This window comes from Onychostoma macrolepis, chromosome 20, assembly GCF_012432095.1.
Source record: "Onychostoma macrolepis isolate SWU-2019 chromosome 20, ASM1243209v1, whole genome shotgun sequence".
Taxonomy (NCBI): Eukaryota; Metazoa; Chordata; class Actinopteri; order Cypriniformes; family Cyprinidae; genus Onychostoma; species Onychostoma macrolepis.
This window is the reverse complement of record NC_081174.1, coordinates 5,635,354-5,659,870: the sequence shown is the minus strand read 5'-3', so window position 1 is coordinate 5,659,870 and position 24,517 is coordinate 5,635,354. Positions and strand designations below refer to the sequence as shown.

General features: G+C 37.5%; 1 protein-coding gene and 1 long non-coding RNA gene across 3 annotated transcripts in view; one reads left to right on the top strand and one right to left on the bottom strand.

Moving 5' to 3' along the window:
• Positions 1-24,517, bottom strand: part of arid1b (AT-rich interactive domain 1B) — a 92,466-nt gene that overhangs the window by 7,833 nt on the left and 60,116 nt on the right. The window contains 6 exon segments of the mRNA XM_058755844.1: positions 1,871-2,084; positions 3,809-4,018; positions 6,354-6,494; positions 8,292-8,398; positions 9,210-9,337; positions 13,137-13,479. Coding sequence (XP_058611827.1) covers positions 1,871-2,084; positions 3,809-4,018; positions 6,354-6,494; positions 8,292-8,398; positions 9,210-9,337; positions 13,137-13,479 — 1,143 coding nt within the window.
• On the top strand, positions 1,909-19,415 carry LOC131527032 (uncharacterized). Of its 2 annotated transcripts, none has more exons than XR_009267595.1 (3): positions 1,909-2,045; positions 9,230-9,401; positions 14,199-19,415. It is a non-coding gene; the product is annotated as an uncharacterized LOC131527032 (long non-coding RNA). The 2 variants fall into 2 exon arrangements; XR_009267596.1 differs by lacking the exon at positions 14,199-19,415 and adding an exon at positions 13,100-13,201.

Below are 24,517 nucleotides of genomic sequence, written 5' to 3'. Positions count from 1 at the left end.
AACTGAACATAAATATAGGAGCCTGATAAAAATGCTAATTTAAGAAGAAAATTTCAGACGGCACTTAGAGGCTTTCGCATCTGAACTCTTCATATGTGACCCTGGACCACAAAACCAGTCTTAAGTCGCTGGGGTATTGGTAGCAATATCCAAAAATACATTGTATGGGTAAAATTATCTATTTTTCTTTTATGCCAAAAATCATTAGGATATTAAGTAAAGATCATGTTCCATGAAGATATTTTGTAAATTTTTTATTGTAAATATATCAAAACTTAATTTTTGTTTAGTAATATGCATTGCTAAGAACTTCATTTGAACAACTTTAAAGGCAATTTTCTCAATATTTAGATGTTTTTGCACCCTCAGATTCCAGATTTTCAAATAGTTGTATCTCAGCCAAATATTGTCCGATCCTAACAAACCATACATCAATGGAAAGTTTATTTATTCATTTCGAAAAATTGACACTTAAGACTGGTTTTGTCGTCCAGGGTCACATATTTTGAAAATATTTACATGCATATATGTATATTCATATAATTTCTATATTCATATATTTAATATATAAACGTAAAATTTTTCTTAAAGCTGCAGTGCGTAACTTTTTTGTGTTCAAAATTGATTACATTTATATAATAAGCGAGTACACCATGAATCCATTTTCCAAATCGTGTTTTTGGCTTGTCCTGAATCACTACGGTACACCTATAATAATAAGTGTTTATATTCGGACTATTTTAGACTGGTTCGGGGTAAGAAATACGGCCATGAGTAGAACTGAAAAGTAGGAATGGTGTTTGGTTGATTATAACAAGCCATAGTGATGTTCGATTCGTGAACAAATACTGCCCTGCCTATGCAAGTCCAAGAAGATTATTACCTAAATGATCATTTTAGATATTTTACCCAGAAACAGATGCTCCCAAAAGAAATTTCCATGACTTTTCCAAATTTCCACAACTTTGTAAAAAGGCCTTTAAAATAGGTAAAAAAAAAAGCTTCCATTCCTTAATGTTAACTAACATGAATGAACAATACATTTATTACAGTATTTATTCATCTTTGTTAATGTTAGTTAATAAAAACAGTCTTTCAAGTTAATTCACAGTGCATTGCCTAATGTTAACAAGCACAACTTTTGATTTTAATAATGCATTAGTAAATGTTAAAATGAACATTTAACTAAGATTAATAAAGGCTGTAGAAGTATTGTTCATTCTTAGTTCATGTTAAGTAAAGTAATGTTAACTAATGAACCTTATTGTTAAGCGTTACCACATTTCCAGTAACTGGGAGAGCTCTGTATGATACTCTGTTCTCTAGAAACCAGCTCAGGTCTGTGAATGTAAGTCTACAGGATTTTTTCCTTGTTTTGTTGTCCGTAATAGTAATAATTGAACAATTATCCTCCACAACCATGCAATTTGAAGCATCGCATTAAAACGTCTGTCAAAGTTCAATACTAAAGCTAAAATAAAGTTGATTTCAGGGTGCTACAAGAATAAACTGTTTATTATAAAACATAGTTCTGCTCCTTGATTATGATTGGCTGAACCGTGTTCGAAGCCTCTGTGAAATACTCTATAAACACACCTGTGACTGTGTAACTGTGTGTTTATTTTATTAAACTTTGCCAAATATATAGTAGTTTCTCATAAAAGCAATTAACCCACTAAACCAGTGCTTTTACTATGATTTTGGAACAACTGCTCTGTGTCGCGCTTAGCTACTTTAAAATCACTGTAAATATGCCTTTGTGGGCTTTATTGCTTTGCTACATAAAACATGATGGATTTGATGGATATAAGCCGTCTTTCTAAAGTCTAACAGTTTGTTCTCTCCATAGTAATACTGTAAAGTTCTTCACCGGGTGAGGGTGGCTGGATCTTGGCCTGCTGTGGCTGCTTCTTGCTGTCTCCCATGGTGAACGCGTCGGGTGGGGGTTCCTCTCCGCGCTCCACCTTGCACTCATAGGCGAACAGGTATTGGATGTACTGCTTCTTGAGGGAACTGGCAGAGCTGCTGGATGTCCCCACATTCAGGTGGGTGGACAGCTCTCTCCATTTCTTGTTCTTATTTACCTGTTCGAGGAGAGATTTTCAATCAAAACCATTTAAGATGCAGTCAATTCACTAAGCAGTTCCGCCATCTAACCCTGTGACTGATTCATGTGCCACCAGCAGTTGAACTTAACCAGGCGCTATATGCGTCTTAAAATCAATTCTCTTTTGGATAAACATACCTCTTTCCTATGTAAATGAGACACATTATCGAATGCGCAGGATTCACAAAACATCATCACTGTTAGCCAGACATAATTAGCATTGCGCTATTACCGCCCACAGAACGCTGGTGGTAAACAAAAGCTTTATTTAAAGCAGGGGTCTGTAGAAACTTCTACTTGTTATTTGATCTTTTTGAAACATTGGTAACACTTTACAATAAGGTTCATTAGTTAACATTAGTTAATAACATTAGTAAACATGAACTAAGAATGAACAATACTTCTACAGCATTTATTAATCTTAGTTAATGTTAATTTCAGCATTTACTAATGCATTATTAAAATCATAAGTTGTGTTTGTTAACATTAGTTAATGCACTGCGAACTAACATGAATAAACAATGAACAACTGTATTTTCATTAACTAACATTAAAAAAGATTAATAAATAGTGTAATATATGCATTGTTCATTGTTTGTTCATGTTAGTTAATACATTAACTAATGTTAACAAATGACACCTTATTGTAAAGTGTTACCGAAACATTTTTTTTGCTAAAAAATGCATTCGTTAATCTTAAAGCTAAAGCTGGAAAAGCTAAAGTTTAGCTAAATGATTCACTGCCCCCTAAATTAAAATGTAACAGTAAACAGTACATTTAAAATGTAAGATCGGTTTAATGCTTTTGTCAGTTAAACATCATAAATTATATAAATTATTTCCAAAACTGGTAAGTAGATAATAACTAATATTCATATTTAAGATTACATTTAACAGTGTTATAAAAATCTTAGCATCTTAATGTGTGTAAAAATTCAATTTAACAGCAAAAAAATACATCTAAGTGTAAAAATAGAGGAAATGAACATGCATAATTAAATATTCAAAATCAGCCAATATGGTGCTCATACATTGTGCATCAATAATATAAATATGTTACATGGTCACATTTTATTTTAATGTGTCCTTGTCACAATGTAATTAAATAAATACTGAGTAATATTAATTAACTTACTATTTCATCGAAAATGGGTAACACTTTAAGGTGTCCTTATTACACGTTACATGTACTTTCTATTATAATAACAATAAATTATGCATAACCGCGATTAGCCAAACCCTAACCATATAATAAGTAGATATAGTTAATTAATATTACTCAGTACTTAAATGTATAATTACATTGTAACAAGGACACCTTAAAATAAAGTGTAACACTCACAACCAGGTTGCAAACCCCTGATATAAAGGGAAGTTTGTGTATTTTATGATCTTGGCAGCAGTCACTGTACCCAGGCCAATTTTTTTTGTGTGTGTAGAATATTGTTCTTTCACAAACCCTGTGTGAGATCCAGGGTGCTAAAACAATGCAGAAAGCACGTGCAAATAAATAACACCATCAGCAGGTGCAATGCGTTCTCAGTTAACCCCCCTCTGGTTCTTTGATGTCTGTGATTGATGGTTGAAGCAGATATGAGAGGTTTCGCCGTTCTCTAACATGCATTTCAAAGCTCTGCTCCTTTAAAACCCCAGCACGATCACACAGCAGTATTCTCGCAGAGCCCAAAAGACTTCACTCACCATAGCCAAGCCTCCGATTTCTCGAACACAGAGGTAGAGGCGGCACAGATCCAGCGGCTTCTTGCCCACTGAAGGCAGGTTGGGGACAGGCGTGCCCCTCTCCTCCATGAAGGCGATGTAGCGATCCACCCATGCCCTCCTCTCAGGCTCACAGCCCATGTCGTACAGTCGTGTTATCTTCTCGTTTGTCATGTTCCCCGAGCTGAGCTTCTAGAGTGGATGGGTACAGAAGAGAGTAAGATGTATCGCCACCGACACACCCCGCACACATACTGTGAGCCCATCATTCTTCGTCCTAAGAGTAAATGCTATCCACATTGCTCAATATGTCCCATTTTGACAGCTACCTAGAAAGTACAGATTGTGTTGCACTGAAACTGATTGTTTTAGACAGGCATGAGTATTTTGCATCATGGCACTGTTTGCTCGAACAATACATGTGTGCTATTGGTCGATGGTATCTTGTGCTTAAGTAAACAAGCAGGTGATTTCATTGATTTAGGATGTCTATACACTAGAGACAACTTATGAAAACACAACTTGACTCATTTTTCTGATTCTCACTGGTTAACAGGTGCCTACAACAGAGTGCATAATGACAAAAGTAAATTTTTTAAAGGTTTTGGTGGCATGATGGAAGATCATCACAAACTCTTTTCTTCTATGTCCTTGTGACGCACCATGTTCACTGAAATCAATGCATTTGCAGTGTTTGCTGGTGAAGCATAAAGTCTAGTATGTAGGCACCATTATATTACTCAGCAGGGTCAAGTATCACTACATTAACCCCAACGCAGCACCAGCACTGTGACTGGAACTACTATTACTGTGAACACTTTGCAAAATGCTTAAAACTGTGAACAGAATTCAAGGGTAAGTTCACACAAAAATTTCAATTGTCATCATTTACTCACCCTCATGACAAATGAATATATTTGTAAAATTTCTGTCGCTTAATTGAAAGTCATTGAAAGTTGTTTTCATGCGTCAAGCAAACAGCTGAACTTCCGTTTGCCATATACGATGTGCTCTATGTATGTGCACTGATCGATGTTTATATGTGAATAAACGCAGATTAATTAAATGTGTTCACAATATAACAATCATGTCTTAGATTAAACCCTTTAAATCATATGGATCACTTTTATGTTGTCTTTATACACCTTTTTGAAGTGTTAATGTACTGGCTGAAGGGACTGTCAACAGAGGGACATAAATCTCTTCGGGTTTAATTAAAATATATTCCTTTGTGTTTTAAAAATGAACAAAAGTCTGTAATGGATTTGTAATTTAGTAACACAATTTTCATTTTAGGGAGAACTATACCTTTAATACAATCAAGAGACACCCTTTAATGTGGATTGTACAAAGAATCCATGAAACTCCTTAAATGTTTTTCCCGTTTTTAAGGTGGTACCAGCCAAGAAACATATTATGCAAACTGTCTAATAATAATCCCTGGCTGTGCTTTGAAAAGTCAACGGCGGACAGTGTCCAGGTTGAAAGTGTTTTAACTATACGTTACGAAGCTTGACTTATGCACAATTTGGCACAGAATGCAACACTTTATTTCGAGTCACCACATTGCTGAAAATTTCTATGATCCGGGACTCAAATCCTCACAAAACAATAATAACTGACTTCTCATTCAAACTTTCCTGAAAATCTGATTCACCGTGTACCAGTTATCTGTCAATTCTTCCCTAATCCCTCTTCTCAAATGCATTTCATAAGGATGATATTTCCTTTAAATTATGAAATTTTATTCAAAATCAATTCATTTTCAAGTTAAAAACATTGGCAATAGTATTACAAGAAAGAAAATGTTACCAGTGTTAGAGAAAAACAAACTAATGACTACATTGATGCATTTCAGCTGTTCTCAAAATCAATTAGCTGTTAGACTGACAAGCTACTTATTCACAATTTTTGTCACTGTATTGTGCACTCAGCTTAATAGCTGATAATAACTCAACAATTATTTCAAGAGGTAATAAACGTTCCGTTCTCTCATAATACAGTGTTGCAAAATCTGATTCACTGTAGTGACTCATTTTTATAAGGAAATGTTTAGTTTTTTTCCCCCTTATATTTTACTTTTATTCGTACAGTATATTATTTACTGAATTTATTTATTTACACATGTATTTACTGTAAATGTATCTGCCATTTAATGCCATTACAAATGATAAATGATATAATTGTATATTTATATATAGTTATATATTTAAAAACATAATGCTCCCTTTATGCAGCAGCCTGAAGTGTAGACAACTTACTTTTTTTTTCTAGACTGTAGTTGAAATTCTTATTATGAACAGTTTTAAAATAGCTTCCCCAACACTGGATATTACTGAAAAGAAACTGGGAAGAGGATAACAATCTTGCGGTAGCCACTTGAGTGTCATAAAGAGAAAGTCTCATTACATCATATCTGAGGTCAAAACAGCTCACACCATCAAACAGGAGACCTAAATAACCACAGGAGGAGGAGGAAAACCAGGAAAATAAAGAGAAGATAGAAAAGGTGGCATGAGGCACTTACAGGGCTGCTGGGGTTCTTTGGCCAGGCAGGGCTGCTAATGCTATCGCTGTCGTCCCCCTGATAAGAGGACAGACTAGCTGGGCTGGGGGACAGAGGGGACGGGGTGGGAGGCTGGGACACACACTGAGAACCGTAGCTGTCCTGTGATGGAGAACACATAGGGGAACAAAAAGAAATCCACAGACACATTTAATGGAGGAACAGCTTTCAGATCACAAAATTGATACTCTCGCAATACTCTTGCAGAACCAAGCCTATGTTTGTTTGTTTTTTGCTAAAAAGTCATTTTATTCAGTTTTATGCCATCACAAGCCGCCTTTGATGTAATATAAAAATGAATACAAATTTATAGCAAGAAATTTGCCAACAGCATGATTGCGGGTGGGTTATTGCTTTAATAAAACAGCTCAAATAAATAAGTAATACTGAGTAACATACATTTCCACAATATTGTCTATTTTGCTTTGTTGCGTCTCCAAGCAAATAATGTAATAATAATAATTCGCACTATTATTTGCTATTATCAGTAGAGCTTCTGAAAACTGCACTCTGAGGATTGTTTTTACTGCAGCTTCTGGTTCAGGACCAGCAGGTTTAGGGGGCTGGTACAGAGCCCAGAAACTTTTTTTTTTTTTTTTTGCTCAGTGCATAGTGGAAATGCACATCAGCATGAATACTGGCACCCTGTCAGTGAAAAAGGATAGCTTGATCCCTATAGGTCGAAAAACATCTCCTGCAATTCACTGTCCTAAAAACCTCCTATGTGTGTCTACTGTCTGAGATGCATTGAGAAAGTTTGGCGAAAGACTGGCAAACTTGGTGTATAACACTTCAAATCTTTTTCTGTCACTCTCTTTTTGTGCTCGGCTCTTGCTGAAGGTGGCACCACTCTGAGCTGTACTAAAGAAAGCTCAATTCATGCCTTCAAGCAGCTCTGTGTTGTAAGTCATGACTTGTTATACTTGTTACAGAAGAGCACGCACACACACACACACAAGAAATTCAGCAGAAATAGGAAGAACGCAAAGCTTGTAATGCAGCCAGCTGGACAGGATGTAAAGGTCAACATTTGAAGGCACTTCTGTTTGTTGTGATGTTTTCTACATGTTTCATTAAAAGCCATGCTCTGCTCCCGAATGATGCCACGAGGCAAAAAAAGTATAGAGATTATTGTGAACCAGGATGAAAACAGAGGGAATTCTTTGAGAATTATTTAAAGTGACAGAACTACTTCCCTCTAATCAGTAAGGGGACAAAACAAAACATCACGTTGAATTACAGATGAAACAAAACCACAGAAAAAAATGACATACGGAAGCGAGAATGGAGAGATGAGTTCAGAGAGAACGCTCTGCCAGTGCGCCATATTTCAACCAATCAAATGAAAGCTGAACTTAATGACACAATGAAGTTCTGATGAAAGTAAGGGCAATGACTGAGAAAGAACGAGTTACACAAAAGAAAATGTTGAAATAAGGTCTTCCAGAGCTTACGTGAGCTCTCATTAGGACACATGAGAGAATTATATTCCTTTGCTTACTGAATAACACATTGAAAAGGAACACTATTGAAGAGCAACACACTTTCAGCGCTCATTTTGGGGAGTATAAATAACAAAATGATAAATGAGCTACAAGCAGTAGTGTAAATATTTCCAATCAATATACAAGTATGTGAAGCAGGAGATTAGACCAATTAGATTTCAAATTTCGTTTACATTTTATCACACCACTCCTTGGTAGGACACGGTGTCAGACTGATGCAGATTTTTACAACTTTACTAAGCAGATATTAACAAAGTCATGGGTAAAGCAAAGGTCAGATTTTGTTTATATAATACAACAAAGAAGGCTTAAGAGTAGTGCAATAATTCAGAGTTATCTGTGAGAATCTTCTGGACATGCTCGGTGAGTTAGAGGGAGAAAGATCTGTTCATACCTTTGGCTTAGGAGGCTCTGTGGTGGGTGTGCTGCCCTCCTCCTTGTGCTCAGCTCTCTGTTTGGGATCGGTGGGCATCATGCTGTCCCCTGAGCCTGTCATGGGCCCTAGAGGAGATTCTGACAGTTAGACTGCAGAGATCTGCACAACATCTGATCAACACCCTCCAAACAAAGGTGTATGTGCAGCTACGCTGTAACAGCACATCTATAACTTGGTGCAATGCAAATGGCTAGCATTATATAATATCTCTAAAAATAAAATGCTTTGTGAAACAGATTTATAGAATACGCTCGATATACACTACAGTTCAAGGACAGTTTTTAAAAAATGAATACTTTTATTCAGAAAGAATGCATAAAACTGATCAAATGTGACATTTATAATGTTATAACATATTCCTATTTCAAATAAATGCTGTTCTTTTGAATTTTATATCCTCCAAAGAATCCTGTATCCTGAAAAATGTATACATTTTTCACAAAAATATTAGGCAGCACAACTGTTTTCAACATTGATGATAACAAAAAAATAATAATAATAATAATTTTGAGCACCAAATTGGCATTTTAGAATTTCTGAAGGATCATGTGACGCTGAAGACTGGGGTAATGATGCTGAATAATTCAGCTTTGCTATTACAGGAATATATTACATTTTAAAATGTATTAAAATAGTTATTTTAAATTATAATAATATTTAACAATATTATTTTTTTTACTATATTTTCAATCAAATAATGTTCTTGTGCTTGGTGAGCATAAGAGACAACAACATTTTAAAAAATCTTACCGACCTCAAACTATTGCGCTATAGTGTAAAATGATTAATCATTATTCATTTTCTTTATTAATGAAAAACTGCTGGATTTATACTTCTTGTCACATGAAAATATCAGTGAAAGCTCTAAACACGCACCTGTGGACATTGTGTTGTAGGACGGTCCTTGAGGGGTCATCCTGGCTGAGCTGTTGCTGGGTGGATGGTTGTAGGGGCCTCCAGGACCCATTCCAAGCATGTGGGGCCCACCCTGATACCCGCCTGGCCTATGGACAACAGCACAAAAACATAAGGACGCCAACAAAGCTTAAGAATGTGAAGAGTTTATTGGTAAGGTGTTAGTACACTTCTTTTCTTTTCTTTATTTTATTTTAGCTGGCAAGCAACAAATATGCAGGGACAGTAGAGAGGGTTAAGACATTCAGAATTAATACACAAAGGAAAAAGAAGTGACTGTGTTGTCTAAACACCATGTTACATTTTAAAAAAGTGTTAAATAAGGAACAATCCACACATTTTTTGTGACGGTCATCTGCGGATCACACCTGAACTCTAACTAAAAACTGCACTAGGGTTGCACAATTATGCATTTTAATTACAGTGTATGTATGACCTTATGGAATCATTAAAATGGGTGTGACCCAAATCACATTTAGAGCCCATGATACAGTGTTTTTACACTTCTCAAGTTTAATCTAAGAACAAAAAATTATCCAAGTCCACTTTAAAATCCAGAAAACAGAAAATAAGTTTGGATACAAAAAGCATTTTTATAGCTTGGAGTTTTTGCACACACTGTTGAACGAGAGCTGCTGTTGTAATATGACTGCCTTTAAAAGCAGAAACAAAAAGATAAATGTTCATTATGTCAGCACTGAAAATACTTGTAAAAGTAATTGCAATATGATTTTTTTGGACAAAATCCTGCAGTCCTACTGGAAACTACACATTATTGTGAAATACTGTATGTGTAGTATTCTTTAAAAAAAAAATAATAAATATATATATATATATATATATATATATATATAGATATTTACAGTTCTAATCCGGAAAAAAATATATATATATATATATATATTTTTTTTTTTTCCCGGATTAGAACTGTAAATATCTATATAAATAAATAATTCAGCTTGATTATATCTTAAAGGTCAAGTACACACAAAAATCTGTCCATGTTGCTCCAAACTCATATGCTGTTATATATTTAATGGAAAACACAAGCAAACATTTAAAGAATCTAAACTCTAAAAATAGTTCAATCCAAAAGTATTGTTTAGTGTAAAACATGTTGAAGATTAGCAGATCGATTCATCGCTGTCGATTCATTAAATGATGAGCCATTTCCTCTAAAAAGCAGTTTATTTAGCATATTGAAGCCTCTCTTCCATTGACATCCAATCAAAAAAATAATAAAACGGCCTCTGGTCTCCTTTCCCACGTACTGCCAAACCGTTACGCTTTTTTGGCTAAAGGTTGCAGGCTTGCCTTCTAGTGGCTTTGACAATACTACAGCAAGAATAAAAGTTACGCCTTCTTCCTTTGCGTAAACATTTGGACGGTGTTATGCAAATCGTCCAACACAGTGACGTAGATGTGGGGGTGTGTTTAAATGAGGCGTTTTAGGAGGGCGTGGCCGAGTCTTAACTTTTATAAAGAATATCTCTTTGGGTTTGAGACTTTAGTCTTTGCTACTTTACGGATCTTATCTATGCATGAACAGCTTGTAAGGCAAGGCAAGGCAAGTTTATTTATATAGCACATTTCATACACTGTGGTAATTGTGTAACACTCCAAAGACAAAGGAAAACCTGAAATCGCATCATATGACCCGTTTAAGTTGTACGATGATTACTGTACGGTACTTTTTGCTCTTTTCTGTCCATTTTGGAACGGGACAGATTTTTTTTGTAATGGAAAAGGGCTGTTTAAACTTTTTTATTTATTTATTTTTTTATTCCCCTTTTGTGTTCAACAGGAAAAAATAACAGCATACAGGTTTAGAAAGACACAATCTACGAATTTCTATTTTTTGGTGAACTACTCTTTTAAACTTCCAGCCTTCCTCTTTCACTTTAACTCGTAGCGTTTTGCCGTTCTCTCCAGAGGATGCTTCTCCTGTCTGTGTAAAAACTATATGATTAAATTTCTTAAATGCTCAGAGTAGAACACAGCCATGATGGAGGAGAAAGGAGAGGCTTATGCAGAGCGCTTGGCTTGTGTCGTTTGTAGCGGATGCGAGCAGACTCAAGCAGAGTAAAGCCATCCAGCCAGGGGTCCGAATTTGAACCTACCCATACAGCTCAGCGTGAGACTGCCCCTGGCCTTGCCCAGAACTGTAGTGAGGGTGATGGGGGTGAGGGATAGGGAAGGAGGCTGGCCGTCCCCCAAGCCCAGACAGGCCTGGGTATACAGGGGACCTGCCAAAGGGAGGCCTGAAGCAGGGGGAAGAGCATAAAAGTCTCCTTGGTGCTTGTTCACTTTCAACAGAAATGACAACTCAAAGGTGCATTGAGTAATTACATGTTTGGCCCTGTCCCAAATGCCGCCTTCAGCATTATTAGGAGACATACTGCCGAATAGACTGTTGAGTAGTAGCTAACCAGTGAGGCATAAGCAAAATGACTTTATGAACGTGCATAAAATTTACAAAGGGGGACCGTTGACCGATGTTTTAGGAAAGTATGGTGAATATGACAACATCATAATAATGTGAGTTAAAAGGTGGGGCTTAATTCAAATATCTTTATTAAATATCTATCTGAATAAATGTCATTAAAGGGATAGTTCACCCAAAAATGAAAATTTTGTAATTATTTACTCACCCTCAAGTTGTTCCAAACCTGTATGAGATTCTTTCCTGTTTGAATCATCATTGACCTCCATAGTATAATATTTTTCATCCTATGGAAATCAGTGGGAACCAGCAACTGTTTGGTTTCCCACATTCTTCAAAATATCTTCTTTTATGTTCAATAGAAGAAAGACACTCGTACAGGTTTGGAACAACTTCAGCGTGAGCAAATAATTACATCATTTTCATTTTTAGGTGAACTATCTCTTAACAGTGGTCCCAAATCAGTCCACACACTTTTGCTGTTCTCGCTCCACTCTGTTCTTCTCATTGAAACTCCAGGAAAACCAATCAATATTACCAACCTCCAATGAAAAGGTGGGGGGTGCTATCATAAATAACAAATGAATTTAAATTCATTCTTAAATGACTAATTGCAATGAATAATAATAATTAAACATGACAAAATGAATAAATACACAAAATTGTTATATTAATTTTGATTACACCTGTATTTCATTTGTTATGGCTGTATTTAATATCTATTGCTTATTTGTTTTTATTAAAACATTTGTTTTGTGAATAAATAATATGCCTGTTTATCTGATCATCAATTAACGAAGCTATCTAGGTAACAGCTGGTAATATTTTAATTCGATTAACAGTGACCGTGAGCAGAGACTTTACTTAATTGGTTTTGATACAGCTCCTGAGAAAAGCTTAAATAAACAGAATTGGAATCAACCGATCATGTGACAAGAAATCAAGATATCAGTATTGGCTATAACAATCTAAATAGAGAACACATAATGATTTTAATTGTATTTGTCTAAAATATAATTTGTTTTGTATGGCGAACTGTTTTTTCATTAAGACAGGATTTCCCCAAATGGAATTAATTTAATTAATTTAAAAAAAAAAACATTTTCATCTTTTTTTTTTTTTTAATCTTTACCTAAAGGGATAGTTCACCCCAAAATTAAACCTGTATGACCGGTTTCTTTTGTGAAACATAAGAGAAGATATTTTGAAAAATGTCAGATTTTTGTCCAAGTCAAACCTGTTTGGTTAACATGTCTTCTTTTGTGTTTCACTGGAGAAAGAAAATCATAATCATACAGGTATAAAACGCCGTTTAAATAAAGCATGGCAGAATTTTCATTTTTAATTGAACTATCCCTTTAACTATTTATGCAATCCAATCTAGACCAAACATGACATTTTGTTTCAGTTAAGCAGGAGGAGACTTTATTAAGGCTCTGATTTACCTGGGCTGTCCAGAGGGCACTGGGTTCTGCTGGCCAGATGCAGGGCCACTCTCGTGGGGTTTGCGACTGACGTTGGGAGGAGGTGGACCCATTCCTGGGCCAGCAGACTGAGGCATGTTGGGTGAGGTTGGAGCCACACTGCTGGAGCCTGCTGGGTACGGCCGGCCACCGGCTGGATGCCCTGGTCCTCGAGCCGTGGTCACAGAGCCACAGGGTTGCCCTGGACCCTGCCCGTGCATTGGACTGCTGGCATTCATGCCAAGACTGTTGCTCATGCCTGGGCCGGGGCCGCTGTAGTTGGCACCTGGTGCTCCGCCATAGTTAGGAGGGCGTGGGTAGTTACCTAGAGATAAACAAGACTAATGTAAAAGCCCTAATAACATAATAAGTGCAACTCAAGAAACATTCCAAAAGAAAAATGCATGACCCCTTTAAGAGTTAAAAACTGTTCAACTTTTTGACAAAACATGGCAAGATCCCTGCATTCTGTTCCATTCCATCATATTTGCTTCCTCTTGATGAGAAAAAAAAATACCTGTGTGTGTTTCCAAACAATAATAAATACAACCCAGAAAAAGCATTTACAATGTAATCAATGTTACTCAGTTTTCAAATCTTGATTTTGACCAACTTAGAGTTTGAATCCCTTAATGAATAGCCATGATATTATATTTAATTTTATTCATTTTAAAGTGGTTTTATTTTTGTATATATATATTTTTTTTTTTTTTTATTGATTAATTGATGCACAGTTTAGTCAAAATTAGGTAAATATCTGAAAACAAAAACATGGTGAAATGATCATTGGGCAATATGTAGTTTTATGCTGACACTCTTGGGAGCATCATTAAACATTAAAGTAAGTCACAATGAAATGTATATTCATAAAATTACCCTGTTTTGTATTCCACAGAAGCATGTAATACATGCTTGAAACAACAAGTCGGTGTGTAAATAATAACTGAATGTTCATTTTGGAAAAAGTAAATAGAGTCCATTTTGATCTAAAAGCAAGTCTAAATTCTGCATACATCATTCTTTTCTTTCTCTGTTTCTTCTCAGGCAGTCAAATGATCAGATCTTTGTGGGAGAGCATTGGAAGGCAGTGAAGTCTGGACACATTTTAGCCAAATTGACATTCTTCAAAACTAGTATGGGACCAAAGCCCCAGCAGGCCATCAGAGAGCCCGTTGTTAATGAAGTATGTCTCCTCATGACATGTTTCAAGAGCAACCGTCTGAGGACATTCAGCCTGACACCCACTGGACGCCAAGTTTCTCTCGTCAAGTTTCTCAGGGGACGAGACATCATGTTCACCACGTGGAGTTCCGTCTAACGTGCTGATGTGCATAATGGGCATAAATTTAATCATGCCCAGATCGCTGCTTGGCAGGAAGAGTTCAAGCAGCATTTCAGTCACAATTAGAACTGGGATTTCCACTCCTCAAGCTGTCGAAACGTTGAGGTCTCTGGCTCATTCAGGTTTCAAGAGTTCCCTGTGGAAATCAGAGAGTCTTGGCATGTTTTCTTCTTTCCCAGTGTTAAAAAAAGGACTAAAAATGTATTCCAAAATCACATGAAGCAGGTTGGGGGATGCTGGCTTTTTGCCCCCGTTCTGTAGTTACACTGAATCGAGACCCTTAACAAGCTCCTTCACGGTGGGGAGGATGGGCACTCCAGCCTGCAAGGATGTAGACGTGGACCTGGAGCAATGCCAATTACACAGAAATGCCTTACTGCTGTCAGACACTCTGTGGTGACTTTCCTCCAGCCCTGTTAATCCCAACATTCCCTCAGGTGAGAAAGAGGGAAAGGTGACATGAATGTGAAGGATGCAGCCGGCTGCCCTTCTGACAAGTGCCGTGAGCGATGCATAGATGACAGAGGGTTTGGGACATGGGAACACAATTTGATGCCTACTGTGAGCTAAAAAGATGTGTATCTCACCTTGTTTTGGTGACCCCCATGTTTCTGGAATTCAGCTACACAAAACGCCAAAGCTTGTTCTGACACAACAAGACTCAAAGGCTTCCCACTTTCCCTGCCTTCAACTCAATTCACATCAACAACTAAGCTTTGAGTCAAAGACATTTCTCTGTTTAAAGGGAATATATCATGGAAAAGGGGATTTTCCTTGCTCGTTTGAAACTCTGCAGATCAAAAACACTTTAAATTCATCATAAGCCCAGTCTTATGCTGTTTTTCACAATTTTTCACCCTTAATGACAAAGAAATAAATAGATTTGTGCTAACTTTGCAGATTTCATAAAAAATGTAAAAATGAAATATCACACTGACAAAAGCATCCAGACCATTTGCTCTGGGTTATCGTTGAGATGTTCCCTCACTTTTGGATTCCACCTGTGGCAATATTCAATTGATTGGACATAATATATCTGTATAAATTAGTCCAACAGCTTAAAAAATACATAGGCATATTAGAACAAAAACCAAGCCACGAGGTCCAAGGAACTGCCTGCAGAGCTCAAAGACAAAAATGTGTTGAGGCACAGATCTGGGGAATGTTACAAAAACATTCCTCTGAACTGAAGGGTTCCCACTAGCACAGTGGCCTCCATAATTCGTAAATGGAAGAAGTTTGGAAGTCTTCCTAGAGCTGGCTATCCAGCCAAAAGAAATCAGGGGAGAAGGGTCTTAGTGACTAAGCTCCAGAGATCCTGTGTGGACCATATGACCACAGATGGGCTGAAAGTTCACTCTCTAACAGGACAATGACACTAAGCACACAGACAAGACAAGAGTGGCTTAGGGATGACTGTGAATGCCCCCGAGTCGCCCAGCAAGAGCCGGACTTGAACCACATAGAACATGTTCACAGACGGTCTCCATCCAACCTGAGAGAGCTTGAGAGGATCTTCAGTGAAGAATGGCAGAAAACCCCAAATCCAGACGTGAAAAACTTGTTGCCTCATAACCAAAAAGACTCGAGGATGTAATTGCCACAAAAGGTGATTTAACTAAGTACTCAGTACATATGCAATGTGACATTCTCAGTTTCTTTATTTTAATAATTTTGCATTTGAGTTATCACAAAAATGCTTTTCGTTGTCATTATTTGGGGTTTGGAGTGTAGATTGAAGTGGGAAAAAATAAAAAAAATACTTTCTGAGTGCGCTGCATGACGGTCAATGTTTATGCCGGCTGATTTTTCAGCAGATTTTCAATCATAATCCTCATTTACATAGTTGATGGAGAATCAGATCTCAACAGGGGAGCCTTAACAGCTGCAATGACTCAACACCCTGCTGAGTTAATAGCCTTACTGACTAGAAATCAAGTTCTGTCTCGTTCAAAATTAACATTCATTTGGTAGGACAATCATTTGGCTGTGGCAGTGACCATTGACCAATGAGCTTCTAAAGAAGCAACAAGCCATTGTCATGCTTGAAACTCAAAGACTTTCATCCCTCTGCCATTCTTGATTGCCAAATCTAACACACCTTCAACAAAAGAGGGCGAGATTTAATCAAAAACAGTTGGCAGGAGAGAGAACTCTCTTTCTGATCAAAATAACTGTTTTGGGTCGACTAGTGAGACATTTTTACATATCAACCCCCACTAAACCCCTAGTAAAATGGGTAACCCCTACTAAACCTGGTGGCCCTGATGAATGACAGTGTAATTTACAATGGTCAGATTCATATGCAAACAGGTTAGCCAATCAAAAAAGGTAATCTACATAAATTGTTTTAAAGGTACATTAGATAAACTATTGTGTAACACGGATGGCTAAAGTATACTTTGGGCTTAATCACAGCAAATCTAGTCCCATCACCGAAACTCTGTGATGTGACCCCTGTTACCTGTTAATATGGGCACCAAAATGAATCAATGTAAAACAAGATGTATGAGACAAGTGTATGAGTCAAAGAGAGTGTGGAAAATTGTCAAAAAAAAAAAACTGAATTATGAATGTCTGTATTGTAAGTAGACTTCAGGAAACAATAAAATGCTACATTTATGCTGTTCCAAACTATGAATTGACTGAGGCGTCTATTCATGGATCCTATCAATCTGTGTACACAATTCTGTGGTCGACTGCCGCTATAGCTCAGTCAGTGTCAGGCCTGCGACGGCGGCTGCTCCCCTGTTGTCTTGAGCCGGCTGTCAGTCATTTGAATGAGAGTACAGGACAACAGGGACTATCAATCAGGCAGAGTGGAGGCCATGACATTATAAAGGCACGCTTAGCAGCTATTCATTTATTACACCAGCACGCCATAACATTCATGATGAATTGCTGCTGAGCCCTGTTAATGGGGTCTCTTTCACAGACGCACACAGCTGAAACAAGAACGGACACTTTAAGTATTGATAGAGATTCACCGATGTATCGGCCAACAATCGGTATCGGCCTATAAAAGCTATTTATTTCACTATCGGCCATGCATTTGAGTTACGCTGCAGTAAAGCGCTTCATTGTAGTAGGCTACTACGGTGATTATCTCTTCAGTGCGCAGCGCGAGCAGGACAGACAACAATGCAGAATATTAATAACTATGACTGGGACTGTCATATGCATAACATTATAATGAGAACACTATTATAATAAAACGCTGTGAAGTTTTAGAGTTTAGTTGCCGTGTTTCTGCACATTGTTGCGTGAAGAACGTGTCAACATGAGTTAATTCAGAGCCGCGCAATAGGCAATTTGTGCAGATAGCCTATAAATCGTAATATTAATGTTATGTTGTATAAATAACGAAGCGTATTCCATATGAGATAAATTATGAATGATCAGCGCGCGCAGCTCAAATGCAGAACATTAATAACTAACTGTCATATACATCAAGTTATAATGAGAGCACTGTTGTAAAAAATTTGACGTAAACGCTGACGTTTAATGTTAACTTTTAATCAAAACATAAAGCATTATTTTTGTATCTGCGAGGCGTCCGTTACACTTTTTCCCTGTGTGTTAAAGTCAATAATTATGACTGTCGAATGTCTGACTTGACTCTTGGTAATATATTTTGCCCCGCCCCCAAACATATGATTCGTTTCATATGATGAAACATGAAAATTCCGATTCTACTATGAAAATCATTAGACACCCCTAGAGTGAAGAAAATCTTGCTGAATTTAGGGCTGTCAAAATTAACGTGACAATGAGGCATTAACGGTTTAAAAAAAAACGACATTAAAGCAGGCTCTATTTGACCAGATGAATCGCCCGTAGTTCAAGCCAGCATTACCAGATATTTTCTCTACACCAAACATTTGTAGCACGCCTCGCATCCAATAATCACAAAGAGCTCTGTGCTTTCTTACTTCTGATAAGAAACAAACTCTCAGCTTTCAAATCCTGTACATTCAATCACGAAATACAAACAATGAATGCTGTTTTGACGCTTTTAAATGTGACGTGACAGATCGCTATTGCACCTCAGCTCAAGTTCAAGTCTCTACCAGTTTAATAAGTTATAGCGCAAAATACATATGAATTTACATCATAAGATGTTTCAGTATGGCTTACCAAAATGTATCATGTCTGTCTAATGTAATTGCTCAATCAGTGTTTCAACCGCGAAAAGACACCAATAAAACAGATTGTGAACAGTGACTACGTTTACATGGACATCAGTAATCTAAATATTTACCTTATTCTGAATAAGACAATATTATGATTAAGGTGTTTACATGAGTTGCTTTTAGAATAATCCTTTCATGTTCCCATTTTACATGTTATAGTACATAGATCGATTAATGGCACACGTCATTACATCACCACGCGACGCCATCCGACGTCCCTCCAGAATTTCACACATAAACATACATAACTTCTTCGTTATGGTGCCATATACAGTTTTGGGTGTTTCATTTTATATTTTATGAAAGCTTCAAGTGCAGTTAATTATTTGTACGTGCATAAAGACGACGGCGGTGTTGAAGCTCTTTTATTTGCCGTCAAACAGTTGACCACTGCCGTGTGTATCCTGTCGGAAAATGCAGCGAAAAGTCCTACACGGCGGTAATAGTTTGATTAAAGCCCGGCTCACACGTCGTCTGGGACAAATTTTGAAAATCCTAAAAGATTCCTATAATCCTAGGCTAAAATCGGTTTGACATGTTCACCGACAGCCGATTAATGGCCGTTGCGATCAAATTTCACCTCCGACGAAATTCTGGCAGTGTCAGAAGATTTGGCGCACAGTCCTGCAGTGTGACTACCCCTACGACGAATATCAAACTGTCTCCGTTTTTCAAGGCAAGCTATGAGCAGGATTAATGCTAGAGAATTATTCTATCAGCCAAAAATTCCGGCGCTCCTGTCCTCCGCTCCTGGAATTCATCTGATATGTTTATTTTTTATATAAACACTGGTTGCGCCGCTGTTTTCATGTGGGTGTGTATGAATACATACACTATTCTTCTTAAACACGCCGGTATTGCCGCCGTTCATATACTTTTCATGACAGCCAACATTTCGGTCCCGTGTGCAATGCAGTTCGCACTTCGCAGTCACTGGACGTGTATGGGTTGATAATGTAAAACTCCGGACAAGTTTTCTTGCGCGCACTCGTTTTTAACTCGTCTTGACTGTCGTACAGTCTGACATTAATGACAACTGAGATCCCATAGTGTGACATGATCATCATTTTCGTACAGTCTGACAAGTACAATCCTAAAGGACTTTTAAAAAATCGCACAGTGTGAGCCTGGCTTACAGTGTTTACATGTCTGTAATGCGACTAAAATAGGAATACTCCACATGTCTTAATTCGATTTGTGTTTACTTCGATTATGACTTTAGCCGGATTAAGGTAATCAAAAATCTCTGTTTACATGGTAGATTCTTAATCAGGGTATTGTCTTATTCGTGTTAACATCAGAGTAACGTTATTAATGTCCATGTAAACGTAGTCACTGAGTGAGTTTACATGCACGTTATTAAGCCGAATATGTTTAATAAGCCGAAAACGCACATGGTTATGTAAACGCGGTAACCCGTTTTCCTCTGATTTGCCTCTTACTCCGATTTCACGCAGCATGTAAATGCAATTACCCGCTTTCTGTCGGCTTATTGAAGTGCGCATGTGTGATGTGTGACAGGAACGCATCGTTAGTGCAGATTTAAGCGCATCTTGACCGAGCAAACATCTCGCAGTAAAAAAAAAGGAAATATATCAGGTTACTGATGTGCATGTAAATGGTGAAAACTGGTTATTTTAATAAGCTGATATTTGTGAGTTATCAGCTTACTGATGTGCATGTAAACGTGCTCAGTATGTCACTTAACATGACATTTACCTCAGCAAAGTTATTCCGCTGTTCACAGTTCATTAGTTAGCTATAAAACAACACTGAAGAGGACCTTTTTTACTTATAATTATATATGTATGTTTGAATAAATCTGGCATTAAGGTATTTATGAAGAAAAAAGGAAAGTTTATGTTTAAGTTTATGGTAACAAAAGTGGTTAACATTCAACCTGTTCTTTTTAATCAGTATTATTTGTGATTTGAATTTTGTGAACGGGAGTTTTGCTGTGCTATAAGCCGGGCTTCGGACGTTTTCACTTTCGAATTCGAATTCACGACTGTCACTTTTTACAAGAAAAGATAATTGTCTGTTTTGCTTACATCTATTCACTGTGTAAAACTAAAACAAATGATTGAAATATGGATTCATTGTTATTCTTAATTGAAAAGCACAACAACAATAAAACAGTAGGATACAAACTAACTTATATAATGTAATTAACATAAACGAATAAGACGAGGCATGGCATATGGTGAGTTCAAGTCATGTCGGATACATCGTATTTACGAATTGAACGCACATGAACACCACCACAAAGTCGTTATTACGAGTGGGAAACTCGAAATGTTCTTCAAGCCCCGAGTTTCCGTGTGTCAGGAAGAAAACTTGTCGGATGCAATGGACGTAGCCAAAGACTAAATATATGCAGCGTCAGTAAAGTTGTTGAAATTAATAAAATGATAATTTTTTTGTAATGTACAATAAAACTATATAAGTTACACACAAAATATTATATTATTGTATAATTATAATTGAATATATTATAATTATAAAGTTTAGCCTGCATCACCTTCATAAATTAAATAAAAACAGAAAAAATAAAAAGCAATGGTGCACATTCATCATTTTGTAGATGTAGTGAAAAAGGGGTTTTAAATGAAATTTTAAAAAAATCGTTGAATCATGTAGAAAAGTTAAATCACCATCTTGTTCTGACCAAAGTGACTTGAACGCACCCGGCGTCGTAATAACGACTTGTCAACTCGTAAGTACAAACGTTCCAGGAGCATTTGAACGCAGCAATAGGCTACACCAGAACGTTTTTTTAGCAAACACTGAGGAATCAAATAACTAAAGAACATTTAAAGAAAGCCTCCACGACAAAACCAACATTTTCACCTTCTCTGGTTTAAGAAGCAGTCTTTTATTTTACTTTCGCTTGAAAACCAAATCCTCCGTCCCGTCCGCCATCGTTTCCTCGGTATTCGGCGCAGCGAGTATAAACCAGGCTCTGCTCCCAAAGAGCTCGCATTGAAAGCGCCTCTCTCATTCTCTTCACGTGATCAGAAATCTTACTCCTGCTGCACTGTGCGGCGGCTCTGCAGCACGCGCTTTATGCATGGAGCAGAGCAGACGTTTTGGAGCAGCGTAGACCATGCACTAGCACAAATGCGACCACGTCAAATTTTAACTCGCACATAACTATCGGTATCGGTCGATATCATTCTGAATAATCGGCTATCGTATTGGCAGAGAAATTCAGTATCGGTGCATCTCTAAGTATTAATTCACCAAAAAAATATAAACTCTGTCATTTACTCACACTTCCAAACCCAGATTACTAACTTTCTTCTGAGAACACGAAAGGAGATACATATATGTGTATTCAGGGCCTAAAACTATTGCACTAGGCTTGACTGACATGATATGGTTCTTGCATGTGATCGGTCACAACAACACCATGTATGTATGAATGTGCATGATGTTAAAGTAATGACAAAAAATGAAATTTGAGAGGTATAGCAGAGGGCAAAATTTTTGTGTTCCTCACACACAGCTATTGTATGACTTCAGAAAAATTGCAATATAGTGCACATAAAGCCCTGAATGGTTTATCTCCTCCACATCCATTGCGTTGTCAAAATCCTAGCCAGTTGATCATTCCTAGAATATCAAGACTGACTGCAGCTGGTAGATTCAGGAGGCAGACACTCTGTCAGTTTCAATCTAGATTAAAGACCCATCCTTTGAAGGGGCCATGAACTGAGAAATCTAAATTCCCTTCATCTTTTGATATATAAGAGTTCACTGTGCTATAAAAACATCCTGTAAGTTTCAGAACTCATTACTTTCTTGTTAGTCTAAAAACAGCTTTTATTGAAGCCAGTCTGCCAAAACGACAGGTCGTGGAATGTTCTACTCTATGATCTAATAGTGTGGATAAGCACCGCCTCCGCAGAAGAACAACAGCAGCTTCTACATTGCTGCCTGTTTAGCCCCACCCACCGATTCTACATCACTGCCTGTTTATCCCCTCCCACCGATTCTACATCACTGCCTGTTTATCCCCGCCCACCGATTCTACATCACTGCCTGTTTATCCCCTCCCACCGATTCTACATCACTGCCTGTTTAGCCCCGCCCACCGATTCTACATCACTGCCTGTTTAGCCCCGCCCACCGATTCGCGCACATAATAGGTAATTGACAAGAGCAGCAAACGCAAGTCTATGCAGAAACCAAATGATAAACTTTATTTGAAGAACTTTTTTAATGAAGCTCCAGACCGCGTCAGTAAGAACTTGGCCCTTTGTTCACTTCATTTTACCACAGATTCGTCTACAAACAAGGCACAATTCAATGCAAGATTTTCAAAAAGACTGAAATTAAAAGACGATGTTGTGACGACTTGGATACGATGTCGCACCACACAAGTGTGAGTAACTGTTATTACGTGATCACTATTGCTCTGTCTGTCATTACAGATCGTTTGATATGTACTGAGTATTTATGCGTTTTTAACCTAAAACACAGCAGCATCCATCTAGGAAGGATGTAAGCTATCAAAACATTCACAAATGTTAGCCAATCATAGCAGTGGGTGTTTACTTCCGAGTCTACAATCCACCACGCCTATTCAAACAGATGGGGGTCACAAACAGGACAGAAAATAGTCTATTACTTCTAAATTATATTTTTTGATGTAAAAATCGTAATGATAGTAGACATAAGAGAACAGCACAAATTTTAAAAAATTTCATGACCCCTTTAACCCTAAAGGAGCCAACTTTTTAGCCTGGCATACACAAAACACACTACCGCATTTCTATAATTCAAATCCCTTTAGGGATTGCTAGGCTGCATTAATTATTAGAGCAACCAGAACCCTGAACACTTCCCATAACACGCAATGTACATGTTACATCCTAAGCAGAACGCTTATGTTAGTCTGTCTGATTTTCCCTTACGGGATACCATAGTCAATTCGGCCTGTATCCATACCACATGGTGGATCTGCACCCAGTAACGACCACAACACAGCAATTCACAGCCAACGAAGACCTCGATGAGACAGGCCCACAGGACAGATGCTCAGCAAAGACCTAGGTGACTTGATGAGCCTTCAGCACAGATCCCTACAGCCAGCTATGGGGTCATGCCAGGACAAACTGGGGCCTATGCTCAGTTTTATCAATTCATTGTAATAAGGCCAGTCGTCTTATTACTCGCTAAGCAGAAGCTCTACCTTCATGATTTCCAACCTTCTGAACAGACTACAACTCTTACCCGCCTAACGCTGGTGTGATGTACCTCCATCAATAATCAGGAGAACTGATCGCCTGACTGGGCTGAGTTTCTCCCAAGGTTTTTTTTCTCCATTTCTGTCACCGGATGGAGTTTGGGTTTCTTGCCACTGTCACCTTCTGGATTGATTAGTTGGGGTCTAAAAGTCACTTAACTTTCAGAAAATGGTCGATATGACCACACTGACACCACTGGATGAGAACAAAACTCGAACTGAATTAAGCTGGATGATGGTATCATCATTATCTTCTGTAGAGCTGCTTACAGCTGAATTGCATCTTGCAACAATGACACAGTTACTGAACTGAATTGAATGAACATTGAACTGACTCGAGCTAAATATTGACATTGCTCTATCTTGTAGAACTGCCTATAGCTGAATTGAACTCATTTCAATTTGATGAACTTCACACTGTTATTGATCTGAACCAACACTGAACTGAACACTTGCTTGGTTGGGGTCTGAAAGACAATTAACTTTCAGTAATTTATTGATGTGACTACACAGATTATCACCTTCGTGTGAAAACAAAACTTGAACTGAATTAAGCTAGGTGAACATTGTTATTGAT